Source organism: Antedon mediterranea, chromosome 6 (assembly GCF_964355755.1).
Source record: "Antedon mediterranea chromosome 6, ecAntMedi1.1, whole genome shotgun sequence".
NCBI classification, from domain to species: domain Eukaryota; kingdom Metazoa; phylum Echinodermata; class Crinoidea; order Comatulida; family Antedonidae; genus Antedon; species Antedon mediterranea.
This window is the reverse complement of record NC_092675.1, coordinates 6,240,385-6,255,124: the sequence shown is the minus strand read 5'-3', so window position 1 is coordinate 6,255,124 and position 14,740 is coordinate 6,240,385. Positions and strand designations below refer to the sequence as shown.

The 14,740-nt window shown below is 30.0% G+C and overlaps 1 protein-coding gene across 4 annotated transcripts in view; it reads right to left on the bottom strand.

Moving 5' to 3' along the window:
* LOC140052277 (uncharacterized) overlaps window positions 1-14,740 on the bottom strand; it is a 47,964-nt gene that overhangs the window by 26,671 nt on the left and 6,553 nt on the right. For all 4 annotated transcript variants that reach the window (XM_072097750.1, XM_072097748.1, XM_072097751.1 and 1 more), the window contains exons 4-9: window positions 12,978-13,090; window positions 10,160-10,232; window positions 8,064-8,223; window positions 7,698-7,763; window positions 6,708-7,519; window positions 1,811-1,950 (exon numbers count right to left, since the gene is read on the bottom strand). In XM_072097750.1, coding sequence (XP_071953851.1) covers window positions 1,811-1,950; window positions 6,708-7,519; window positions 7,698-7,763; window positions 8,064-8,223; window positions 10,160-10,232; window positions 12,978-13,090 — 1,364 coding nt within the window. The remainder of the gene's footprint in view (window positions 1-1,810; window positions 1,951-6,707; window positions 7,520-7,697; window positions 7,764-8,063; window positions 8,224-10,159; window positions 10,233-12,977; window positions 13,091-14,740) is intronic.

Here is a 14,740-nt window from a genome sequence, read left to right as displayed (position 1 = left end):
GTGTAGCTAAATGAAAATATTTTTTTAACACTTTTTATATACTTTTATTTATTTTCACTTAGGATGTGTTTGAGCACAAAACATTTGTGTTTGTACCAATTAATTCTCTGGTAGGCCATTATTTCATAGTAGACTAAAGGCACTTAATACATCATTTGTCTATTTACCCATTATTTGATAATGATAATAAACAAAAGGAACAAATTACATCATTTGTCGATTTACCCATTATTTGATAGTACTGTAGACTAAAGACACTTATTATGTCATTTGACTATTTATCCAATGTTTGATAATAGACTAAAGGTACTTATTACATAATTTGTCTATTTACCCTTATTTGATAGAGAATAACAACACTTATTATGGTCTATTGACGTTGTTTATTTCCAGATATACAGATTTAATATAAACAAAATCACTGCTCATGAATATAAAACCCACACCTAAATAAGAAGATGATGCTTCACTAACTAGCCTCAGGAAAAAATCAATAACTAGAAAAATGAACGCACTTGAAAAAACCAAGGTTGTAATGCTACACAGCATCTTAATAAAGGTAATACAATAATTGAACCTTGGGCGTGATTCTTATAAAAAATATATATTGATGTTAAAAAATAATCCTAGTTATTATCAGTGTACATTTGTACCCAGAAATTTGTAATGACATTGATAGAAATCTAACAAGTGTAGCTTTCCAATTATAAGATAGACAAAAAAATACTGTGACTATAAACTGAGGGCCTGTTCAGACCTACGGAGTTATACTTTCGTATTGTACGCGGCGCACAACTCAATAGGTCTGAACCAGGAAAAGATTAGTGGAAGCCACCTCTTACGACACTGATCTTTTGTTCGTTATGACAGCTCAAGGTACAGGATTAGTGAACTCTGCTTACGATACGAAAGTCATGCATCAACGATTTTGACCTCTAACCAATCAAATTTACTCTTGCATACCAGATGTTCACCCAAATCGGTGAAAAATCTGAACACTTTGCTGTTACGACGCTAATTATAATATGACATTGCTTGCGATACGAAAGCATAACTCCATGGATCTGAACATTCACCGAGTCTCATTTGAGGCTTAGAGAAAGAGTCTTGAGTTAAAACCTAGGTCAGGATTGAATCCTGGACCTTGGGATTGGAAGCTTGTTAAATCACCAAGCTACCAGGGGCAGATCCAAGGCGGTTGCGCTTGCTATTTTAATACAAAAGTTATTAAGAGCAAGAAAGAGCAAGCAAGAAAAAAAAGAAGCAAAAAACATAATATCGTCAATGGTTCACTTGCTTGATGATGGTAGAACAAGTTTTCCCGAATGAGTACTATAAACCATAGGTCGAGTGGACACAAAATGCTTGTGTGCACTGCCACTTAGTCTGGACAGATGAGAGATCATCTGAATTGGCAACACTGACATGACCCGTAGAGGAGAGGCACAGTATATTTAAAGTCCACAATGCTATAAGCAATGATCTGTGGAATGGGGCTATACCCTGGGGTAGGTGCAGCTACTTTGAGACATGAGGCACTTGTGCTACCTGTTTTACTGAAAAATACTATGAGCTTGAAGTAATAAGACCACAGGAAAAAGGCCACGTCAGAGAGGGCACAATATTTTATAAAAGGGGAACCATTTGTGACAGGGTTTGCGATAACATAGGCGGCTAATTGGCATTGATTCAAAGGTAGGATCAATTTAGCGATGGCCATAGCATCCAGGATAGTTCAAATACAAATGGACATACCATTATTACTATTATATTGGTATAGACAATAAAATGATCAAGTTTGAATACTTACAACTGGTGGTTTATTAAGTTCCGGCATGATCTCTGCCAGTGCTTTATCTTGTGCCATCTGGAACAGTTCCATGTCTTGTTTGGCGACTCCTAGAGGATGAGGAGCAAAAGTTGATGGTGACTCTTCATCTGTATCCGAAACTAGGAAAAAGGAAAATGTAATAAAAAGTAATTCCCAAGATTCAGGAAAACTATTTCTACAGAAATTTGAATTATGTAATTTTTAAATATGACTATTTAGGGAAAACGGCACCTTCATTTGCCCTCTTGATTTAACACATTTGGAACCATACCTACCACCAACATATCTGTTGTGCTTATATTAAACCTTAATGAAATTAGAAGAGCAGAAAAACTCCTAAATATAACTATACAGTATATTAATTATCAATAAAATGAAATATTATATATTTACATTAGAATGAATTCTCATCTACTTTATAGGCCTCTAATAAAATCATCAGTTTTAAATGTCACTATTACGAGGTCAATTGTAAAATTAAAGTGAAAAAAAAATTAATATCATAATATAAGATATATTGTTCCCCTAAACAATTTTTTTTTTTTAAATATTTTGCTGAATATGCCATTTTATTGTCGCATAATAGTTATTCACTTTGACCAAAAACTGGATAGGAAAAAAATGATTTACTGAAAAAAATGTAATTTAAAGCAAAAAATAGTGTGTCAGACAATGGTTTTTGGTTAAAATTAACTGTTTCTTTTGTCTTTTTATAAATGAAATAATTATTTTCTTTTTTTATTAGTAAAATTGGTGAATGTCAGTAATTTATGTTATCACTTTGTATATTTTTTATGATGATTTTCCAATAAATTCAAATCAAATGGCCTATTTAAAGTCTGATTATATTAATCTTCATTTTTCATGTTTTTGGGGGACAATACATCTTTAAGATGAGTAAAAATATATTTAGACTGGAATATACTGTATTCCCTTTAAAGGATAAACATTTGATGTGTAAGTTGAATGATATTCTTATAGTCATCACACATTTCTTCTCTTACAACATCTTATAAAAAAAATCAAGACATTGATCTTTCATAGAATCGTCTGCAATTCCAAGATTTACGATATTTACTCTCCCAATCTCATTCTATTTTCTTGAAGACATATTAATTGTAAAATACACGTTTACTGTAGTAAATCAACGGTTAAAATACGTTCTAATTTAAGATGGCTATTACCAGAAATTAAATTTGGGTAAATCTAATTTATGCATGAGTCAGTTTTATAATGGTGATGAGATACTTTAATGATGTAGCTAAAATGACACTGAGATGATGAAAGTCATAGAGTAAAGCTCTTTCTATACTATCAAATTAGTTTGACAAAAAAGTGTGATGTGCCCAAATATGGTAGTGATATGACCAAAAATGATAGTGGTACAATATGACATCATCATGTCCATGTATGGGCACATCACATTTTTTGTCACATAAACTTTGATAGTGTAGATAGAGCTTAAGCTGCACTATATCAAACTTTGATGTGATGTGCTCTATATGGACATGATTACATCATATCACTACCATATTTGGGCACACCACACTTTTGTCAAACTAGTTTGATAGTGTAGACAGAGCTTTACATTTGTATAATTTATTGGAATAAATAATAAAATAGTAAATATTTCTGATTAATCATAACCAATTTGTGATAATAGATTTCAATATTGTGGCAAGCAGAATATGTCTAATATATTATAAATATTACTGTAAGTGATAATTACCTAGGGTCATTAACACAGTTTATAATATAACAGGCTTTAGCAGTGCCTTCTTAAGCTTAACATCTTTATTTGTCAATCTCATATTCACTTCAATGGAATTATTTTATAAATATAGCCTTGTTTTTACTTACTAAAATACCAAGTTGACATTTTTCTTGAATATTTAGTTTCACATAAATTTGCATCATAAATAATCAGCATATCAGTTGACTACTTCATGTCAGTTGGACAATAAATTACTATTATGCATTTAATATTGAATACAATTTTTACTGGTATTATAATAGTAATAATGTGCAAATTAGATATATGGTTTCAAAAACAATTTCTGAATTTAATAAATTAGTATTATTTTTCTCAAATGACGTTTTACAACAATTGCATGTTTACAGTAATACCACTGTTAATTAAGAATTGATTCTTTAATACCGCATTGAGTATTTTTGTTATTTTAATTTTAATTACAAATCCAACTCTGTAGTATTAGTGTATGTAAAGAAGGTTAATACAGTACATGAATACGCCCAGTAGCAAAAGGCTATCGAACTATACTATATCAATTTCTATTATAATCATACTGTATGTACACTGCAGTGTATGGCAACTGAATTTAAATGTTATTAATTAGAATAGTATACAGTTATTTTAAATGTTATCATTAGTAGTTTTGTATACAGTTAAATTTAAATGTTATCATTATTAGTATAGTATACAGTTAAATTTAAATGTTATCATTATTAGTATAGTATACAGTTAAATTTAAATGTTATCATTATTAGTACAGTATACAGTTAAATTTAAATGTTATCATTATTAGTATAGTTTTAAGTTTAAATGTTATCATTATTAGTATATAGTATACAGTTAAATTTAAATGTTATCATTATTAGTATATAGTATACAGTTAAATTTAAATGTTATCATTATTAGTACAGTATACAGTTAAATTTAAATGTTATCATTATTAGTATAGTATACAGTTAAATTTAAATGTTAACATTATTAGTATATAGTATACAGTTAAATTTAAATGTTATCATTATTAGTATATAGTATACAGTTAAATTTAAATGTTATCATTATTAGTATATAGTATACAGTTAAATTTAAATGTTATCATTATTAGTATATAGTATACAGTTAAATTTAAATGTTATCATTATTAGTATATAGTATACAGTTAAATTTAAATGTTATTATTAGTATAGTATACATTAAATTTAAATGTTATCATTATTAGTATATAGTATACAGTTAAATTTAAATGTTATCATTATTAGTATAGTATACAGTTAAATTTAAATGTTATCATTAATAGTATAGTATACAGTTAAATTTAAATGTTATCATTATTAGTATATAGTATACAGTTAAATTTAAATGTTATCATTATTAGTATAGTATACAGTTAAATTTAAATGTTATCATTAATAGTATAGTATACAGTTAAATTTAAATGTTATCATTATTAGTATAGTATACAGTTAAATTTAAATGTTATCATTATTAGTATATAGTATACAGTTAAATTTAAATGTTATCATTATTAGTATAGTATACAGTTAAATTTAAATGTTATCATTATTAGTATAGTATACAGTTAAATTTAAATGTTATCATTATTAGTTTTGTATACAGTTAAATTTAAATGTTATCATTATTAGTATAGTATACAGTTAAATTTAAATGTTATCATTATTAGTATAGTATACAGTTAAATTTAAATGTTATCATTATTAGTATAGTATACAGTTAAATTTAAATGTTATCATTATTAGTTTTGTATACAGTTATTTTAAATGTTATCATTAATAGTATAGTATACAGTTAAATGTAAATGTTATCATTATTAGTATATAGTATACAGTTAAATTTAAATGTTATCATTATTAGTATAGTATACAGTTAAATTTAAATGTTATCATTATTAGTATAGTATACAGTTAAATTTAAATGTTAACAATATTAGTACAGTATAGTACACAGTTAAAAATTACGTTTATTGTTTAAGCTATTCTTGTTTTTTTGTGTGTACAGTATGTGCTAGACCATTTTCTTTCCCAAAATATTTAAAATAAATTTCAAAGCCAAATACAATTGAATTAATTATAATTTAATCTATTGTACATACTATATTTTTCACTCAGTCATTTACAGTACAGTACCTACAAACGTCTTTGAATACCTTTTAAAATCCTTGTGCAAATCATATCACATCCAGTGTCATTCATTACAGTATCTTTTTATCTCTTTTCAATTTTTTTTTTTAAAGTTTAATTTCATTAGTGTTGTTACAAATATGATATGTAGATTTATCTTATAATAAAGTGTGAGAGTATACACAATAATTTTATTCATGTTACGTTTTGGTTTTTTCCCGAAAAAAAAGGAAAAGCTTGATATTAATCGAGGTTATCTCTGGAGGTTATTTGGTACTCACAGACAGTACACTGCCTCCTACACTACATGCTAACTCCACTTTAACACTAATTCTAAACAGTCTAGTCAACGGATGTCCATCTTCCTATACTTTAAAATTCACACAAGACAGCAGAAAAACAAGGAAAGCTGCCAAAATACACAGCTTGACTCAAGTTAGACCACTTTCCATTTACTGCATATTGTATACAACTTTGTAGCTAGCTCAGTTTATTTATTAAAGAGTGTAGACCCTAATTAGCTTGCATTCTGTTTTACTAAGTTCTAAACACTTAGGTAGCTCACATATCAATTAATTAAATCCTTACAGTGGCTAGCCCATATTCCATTAAATACTAAGAGTCCTAAAACCCTAAAAGTAAACCACAATTCTTTTCACCGAAACCGGAGTGGAAGACTCTAGCTAGCCTACATTTCATGACTGGTTGAAGATGGAGAAGAGAATGAGGATTGTTACTTTCATATCCCTGCCTGACAAATACAAACACCAGGGAAAATTTTCATTTAAAAATTTTGTTTAGCAATATTGCTAATAAAACTGATTTTTAAGTCGAGAAACATAGTTTTGTATTGTATTTTTTGCTACACAATTTTCAAAATGTGTAGCAATAAGGTTGTTTTGTATAGCTTTTTGCTACGCTGAACACTATATCAATACCATTGATAGAAAATTAAATTAAAAAGCAATAATAAAATGTAAATAAATACCCTCTTCTTGTTCTGAAGACTGGTCTTCTTCCCCTTCATTAGCATCACTATCTGGTGTTGGTTCAGATACAATGGATTGACTTCCTTTCTTCTTCTTCAACCCGATACCAAATGCAGTCAACGGCATCTGCATTAAACTCTTTTTCTTGTCATCATTACTTTCTTTTTTGTCGCTAAGAGAAACATCGTCGGAGACGGTTGTCGTATGTGGTATCTCCTCCTGCTGAAACAAGAGAAAATTACCATCCTTCTTGAATCTCTTATGCGGCGCATAAACTGGCGGTAAACCATACAAACCACGCTTCCGGGGTTCGGACGTTGCATATAAATGTGATAATCCATCAAATAGCCCTTTCAACTGGGACGATCCAAGGTTACGAATTTCAGAGTGTGGAGAGGAGGAATTGGAATGTGATCGAGTTTCATCATTGCCGTTGGACGGCTGAAGGCGGATGGGAATTTTAGGTTTAATTTTAGTGGTTGATGAAGGCAGTTCCTCACTGGTCTGTCTGTGAAACACAGTCTTTTTTGGTTTATTTCTAATCGGGATGAATCCAAGCATGGACAGAGAGGAGCTACGCGATTTTCTTTGGTTCGACGGCGTGAAAAATTGAGACAATCCATCAATAAGTCCTTTGGGTTGTGCTGATGAATCAAATAGTCTTTCATCGGTGAATACATCACCGTCTGATTCCGAGTTATGCAATGACTTTGAACTTGGGACACTTGGTGTTCCATTTGATACAGTCTTTGAACGTTTATGTTTTCTAAGTGGTCTATCTTCTGGGGGACACCGAGGGCAATTAAATAACCTGCAAGAGAAATATTTTATATTGTAAAATACATCATGTTATAATAAACATTTCAAAACCATTAGAAAAATCTGATTACTAATTTGGAATGCCATGGAAATTCAAATTAAAATTTGTATTTCTTATAATAAAAACATTTTTTAAAAATAATCAATTATTTATTAATCAAATAATTTACCTTGAATGTCTTTTGAATTTACCATTAATATGCCCCGAACCATCACAATCTGGATATGGACAGTTTCTATGGAAACAAAGCACAATGAGAAAGTGAAGATGTTGATGATTGAAATTCATAGAACAATTAAAAATTAATTTATTTCCAAGAGCCTGTCAAGTCAACATAATATATGCCAAAGGTAACAACAATATTTTATCACAAATTAAATCAGTACGAAATCAAGAGATTACCTTTTAAAAGCCTATAACAATGAAATACTCATATAAACGATTATTCATTATTAATCAGAGTTAATAAGGAATAAAAAAATGTTTTTTTTTTATTATTTAAGATTTAAATTAATATGCTTGAGTAGACACATACCTTATTACATGTTGTTTTTTCAGAGCGATTTTCCGAGCATGTTTTTTAATCCTATGAGCTTCTTTTAGTTTAATTTTCCGATGTTTTAATAAAGTAGTTGATGCTTTGGCGAATGCTTTATTCCATTTACCAACTTTACATTGACTACATTTCCAATGTCCTATAGTAAAAAAAAACATTTATGTAAAAGGTGCATTCATTAGTTTAAGATTTTTGAATTTACAGTATCCAGGGCACAAAATGTCGTAAGAAATAAAATTTTGTACATTTTTTACTGCAATTACATATTATTTTTTGTTTCAATTTATAAGTTTTCTCCCCCCACCCCCACCCCCCCCACCCCCTTAACACATTGAGATGATATTGTTTGTGGAACGCGCTATACAGTACCTTTAGAAATGCTAATATTAACATTATATTATAAGACTCACTGTAAAAAGCTTTCTAAATAATTGCACAAACAGGTTAAAAATTTAATGTAGTTACTGCAATAACTGCAGTACAATAATATTGACATGGTTAGTATCATGGATCAGACAATTTTATTTTGTTTAAACCTCTTTATGACTGGCATGTGTATTAACAATTTATATTTCAACTTTATTTATTTGTTGCCACTTTGTATGGAATTTAAGTTAGTTTTCATATACTATGTTCAAATATTTAAAACTGAAAGATATTATTATTAAAAAAACTTTTTCGACTGTACAGTATTATATTCGATATTTAATAATTTGAAGTATCTTCTTTGTAACCATTGCAATGTTATTATTTCAATAATAATCATAATTCATACACAACACATTCCTGAATTGTACAGCGTAATACCTTGCAAGGTATTTAAAGCCAGTAAATCCCTAGGGAGTGATCATCAGCTATCTCAGATACACTACAACATAAGGCTAGTAGTAGCATTTATAATGTGATAGTCACTTTAGTATATGACGCATTTATGATGACACACAATTTTTTAGAATTCATAGAAATAATATCTTGTTTAACATAAAATATAACCTTAGAAATCAACATAATAAGAATATCACATGAAATCAGATCAATCATAAATAATATTGCGATACATGTAGTTAGTAACTATAATATATAACCTCTTGTAACGTTAGAATTATTGGCTTATGACAAGCTATAAATATAAGATAATTGTAACAAATGGTGTGTTTCAACCTGTACAAATACAGATTTTACGATTACAAAACATTTGGAATGGTCACGGCTGTGAAGATGTTTGTACAGCTTATTTTCGTTCATAGTTTTCAATACAAGTACAATTAAAACAGTCTAAAATGACATGGCATGAATCACTTATTGTTTTGTATGCATGCAAAGGTGGTTACTAACAATGCACTGCTATTCACAGCCATTGTGTTAAATGTTAGGTTGGGGAAATAACCAGTGTCTTGCACTTGTGCGGACGACACCTACAGCAACTTTCTTTTTATCAACTTAGGTGGCCCTCATACAACTGCCACTAAATTCTGCTCATTCATCTTTCCCCGATAGGAGCTGAAATGGACCTCCTGATCTCCTACTTTTCCAAGAGGTGCACTGGGTTCTTTAAAGTGCACACAAGTCAAGTCAAGTCAAGTCAAGTATCATTTATTATCATTTGTTTTAGGAAAAACATAGAAATTCTGTTTGCTCTGTTGGCGGAGCACAATATCCAACGGACACAACACGAACTCAAAAAACAAGAACATTACAAAAAAAAGTCTACATCATATTTAAGGCTCTAATAGATCCTGGAAAGAAACTATTTGTAAATCGTGCCTTATTGGCCTTAATAGAACGAAATCGCCGACCGCTGCGCATCAACTGGAACATACTAGAGGCCGGATGAAAATGATCATCTTTGATAGCCACTGCCTTTTTCAGAGGACGATCCGAAAATATGTTCTCCAAAGGCAGTTGTGTAGATCCAATTATACGCGATGCGGTCTTGACTATTCTATTTATTCAAGACCTCCAGTCTAAGAAGGATGCATCATTCATTGCATGGCAGTGGATTGAACCAAGTGTAGACGTCTAATTGTGTTAGTAGGTTAAATAACATCACACTAAAAATTATATTAAAAAATTACCTTTTGGAGTTTTCTTAAGTTTAACACAGTTTGTATGATAGCCTCTGTCGCAGGAGCTACATGATATAAGTTCCTATGGAAACAGAAAAAAAAAACAGTACAAAAGCATTAGAAACTGCTTTAGAAACATGCTTATAAAAGGTCAGGCAGTGACATACAGTAGCTTTGGGAATTTTTAGCTTACAATTCTCTTTAATCCCAGGTATCCCAAGTATGACTACAAAGAAGCTACATTAGCTCATACAGGACCCATGGTAATAACTAAGAATAGATTTTCACATGTGCAATATTCCTTAAACATTTTAACAACTTTTGTAAGATGTATATGGTGCTTAATCGCTAAAACAAACAGTTAATAGATAAATTACTTAATTACATCACATTGGGAATGGTTAAAGCTTATAATAATTGATTATCGGGATGCTTTATTACTCTCGTTTGGTATTAAATCACAGACGTGGCTCAAAAGCATTCTTGCATTTCATAAGCATACTTTTTGCTACTTGATGTCACCACCAAGTGTATCTATTTTAGTATTCATCACACTGATTAAGTTCATGACCTTTGTATCCCATCCCATGAGATTATAATATGCATGGAAACATCAAGTGAAAATATTAATTATTCAAATGCAAAAATAGTAGAATAATAGTAGAACTATGTACTATCACATCACCTGGGGCTAATCAGTAAATCTATTAATTGAATAGTTTAATAAAGGTGGTTTTTTTTTGTCAAATAGGAAGAGTTAAGTCATAAATTGTACATAATTTTTTTATTTACAATTTACTTTTCAAATTTGATAATATTCTATTATAATAAATAAATAAAATAAATTATAAAATATCAATGGTAAACAATAACCATATTCCATCATTTTCCACCAATAAACTTTATGAGATTTACTACTTGGGTCAAATGTATGGTATTTATTTAGTTTGTACAGTAACAATTAAAAAACCGATTAAATGGTTTAAAAAATTCATCCAATCAATTGGTTGATGGTATATTATCATTTTTAACTAGTTAATTATCAACTGTTTATTATATTTAGCTGTTATCCGATTGACCGCCATTGACCTTTAAGTCAAACTACATAGTATTTTGATAATGTTGACATTTTTGTTGTTGATATTATATTAACCTACCCATCGATTAAACATTTTTCGGGAGCATAAACAAAGTAATATAAAAAATATGGTCGGTTGGTAATTTTTATTATAATTAATATACTGTGTAAGTATTTCAATAAACAGTTTTCGGCATTATATATCAGAAACAGGTCATTAGAAAACTACCAGGAGTTAAAATGTTGGTTTGCAGCCAATCTCAAACCAATTGTGGCAATTTACTTGTGCATTTCATACTACCAAATAATTAATAAACCTAATTAAAATCTATGAGTATAAGAATTATGACTCATTTCTTTGAATCATGGCAAATTATTGTGTCAAAACTACTGTATCTCTTTCTTTTCTTTTACGATAAAATGATAGAACATGTTTTGGTAGATTTCTATGAAACATTTCCCAATCCATTAAATTTGAAAAATACAGAAAATAAAATTTAAAAATACAGTATTTTAAAGTAGACTGACACAACCAGATGAAACATTCAACATTTAGCAAACGAGAAATTTGAAGAAGTTCATACCAAAAAATTGTTATTCATTTATGGAGATTGTCAACATTATTTTCTCATTAAATACCTACATTAATTTTTTTTTAATACATCCTTTTAAAAATGAATTAGTAATGACTCTTTCTGAAGAATATACCGACATATTTAACTTTTTTATGCACGCATCAATTTGAGTGAAACCGCTTAATAGTTAAAAATGAAACCGAATATTTATCAAAGCATAAAGCTCTGTTTACACTATCAAACGTTATGTGCCCATATATGGACACGATGATGTCATATCACTACCATATTTGGGCACATCACATTTTTTTTTGTCAAACTACTTTAAATGCTAATTAGTCACATTTTAATTACAAGTTATTTTATGATCTGATGAGGCAATCTGTGATTAGTCATCCAATGTTAATCTTCATCTGTTTACTTGATAATGTTTTGATTTCTTCTTTATACTGAATAACCCTCTTCAGTACAACACAAATACCAGGGTTTTCACAGATTTGAACCAATGATTGAAATAATGAATCTCAATTACTTTAACTCAAATATGGACACGATGATGTCATATTAATACCATATTTGGGCATATCACATTTTTTTTGTCAAACTAGTTTGATAGCGTAGACAGAGCCTTAATATTCCAAAGCACTCCTGATAAAATAATGCTTGGTTCCCACTAGAACGTAACGCAAGGACGTAAACGCAACGCAAGCGTTTTAACCAATGACAAGCGAAGTTATAGACAGTTAGCAATCACAAGTGAATAAGCCATCGCTTGTGACTGGTCAATTCACTTGCGTTGCGTTACGTCCTTGTGTTGCGTCGCTAGTGGGAACCACGCTTAAGTAAAATGTATTACTGCAGTATTTATGTTAACTGACCATTTAGGCTGGATTTTTACCCAATACCAATCAATTCTATCAACTCAAGGTCATCAGCCCAGTGTTCATAACTCTATCAGGTGCTCCACTCAAATACAGAGTATTTAAAATAAATTATGTCCCAAGTTTAAAAAAAAGATTGAATCGGCATGATAAAAACCAACAGTTTCTCCATTCCAGTCCCAGTGGTGGTAATCTATCATCTGATCATTGTGCTCATAATTTTATAATAAAAACATTATTCAATATGTTATCAAAGGTTAGCAGTATCAAAACACTGTGTTGGTTTTACTTACTAAATTTCTTTGTTGTTTACAAATTGCACATAATTTACATTTTCTACACTGCCACCTAACAAGATGCACCTTCTTGCTAACCTCCTTGTTGAACTTGAGACATGAAGGATGTCCTACAAGAAAACAAAAATTTAAACAATGTAACATAAATTTTATTGCAAATAGTGTGTGTAATGCATGGTGGGAAGGATTTAGGAGCAAACGTCACAACGAAATCAAGCTATTTGAGTTAAACCTTATGTTCAAAGTTTGATGGACAAAAATAATTTATTTGGATCTATAGAGATGTGGTTTACACACAGTAGGGTCATTGGCAAATCTAGTATTTTGAAATGAATTCTGAACTGAATCCAATGTCCTATCTTTTACATTGTAAATTTACAAAATTTAGGGTAGACCGGGCATCTATGGATCCACCAATAAGAGATACTGTTACTCTGTTATATGGATATTTATTAAGCTGGTGGTACTAAAAACGCCTTAATAATAAATTATCCTTTCAACAAAATAATATGGCGTCAGTTTTCTACATAATATAATTACCCTGCCTGAGGAAATTTTTTATCATTTGTGTTGATAAAGGTATTTGTTTTTCAATTATAATTTTTTAGTACTCTGGTCTACAGTACAGTATCACTTTAATCCTCATCATATATTACCTTCTTTTATCAGCTTGCAATATTTCTACATCAGTCTACTATACTGTACATCAGCCCGGTTGTCTTTTCTATTTTTCATTCTTTTATTACTCATTTAATTTTAATGTTTTAGAATTTTTTCTTGGTTTGGTCGTCTTTATCTAATTTATACCGTCTAAATCTGATTTTCCACTAGGCGAATTTGTTCGCGCGAATCGAAAGCGTCATGCTCTGTGCATGCGTATTCGAGTTTCTGTCTGTCATACTCCCTTCTGCGACAAATTCTAGTTCCTTGATTTTTTACTAGTTCGAATTGTTTCTACTTTTTGCGAAGCGAAATATTGCGCAACCAAACACAATTCAGGAAATGAGCTATGACGCTTTCATGAGCAGTCATGCGAATCGAAATGCTCAGCAACCACGCGAGGAACATGAACGTCGCAGCTATTCGCCCATGTAGTGGAAAGAGAGCGATTTTTTTCTCTTCGAAACGTTTGATTCGCGCGAACAAATTCGCCTAGTGGAAAATCGGCTTTACTTTTATACATATTTCTTGCAATATTGCTTCACTACAGTACAGTAGAGTCTAAAAGCAATTTTATCAGTAATTTCTATTGGAATAAGGTTTTTTTTTTAATCATAAGAGCCTGTGTATATAAATAGATTATTCTTAATTCTAGTAGTATTTCTTTACATTCATATCGATGGAAAGCAGCAGTTATTGTACTAGACTAATTTATTTTTAAATGTCATCGTTTGGGTTGTTTTCTTCTCATTCATTTCCAACCAGTTGGCAAATATATTAATTATGAGTATTTGAGTATCTGAGTTTTCTAGATCTAGAAAACTCAGATATATCTGAGATCTGAGTTTTTTTGTTTTTTTTAAGCACCCACATTCTCCATAATTTCTTTTTTAATTAAACGAAAACAAAAATTGTTTTACTTGGCCTCACAATCCTATCCAAACCCATTCTTATTAAACTGCATGAAATCAATTTTATTACTATACTACAATTTCCCTAATTCCTCAGTCTGCCAACTGTAGCATTATATATTGGGTAAAATTAAATTCATGTTTATATTCTTCAGTATGTGTTATGACCTCCAGTTTAATATTAAAGAC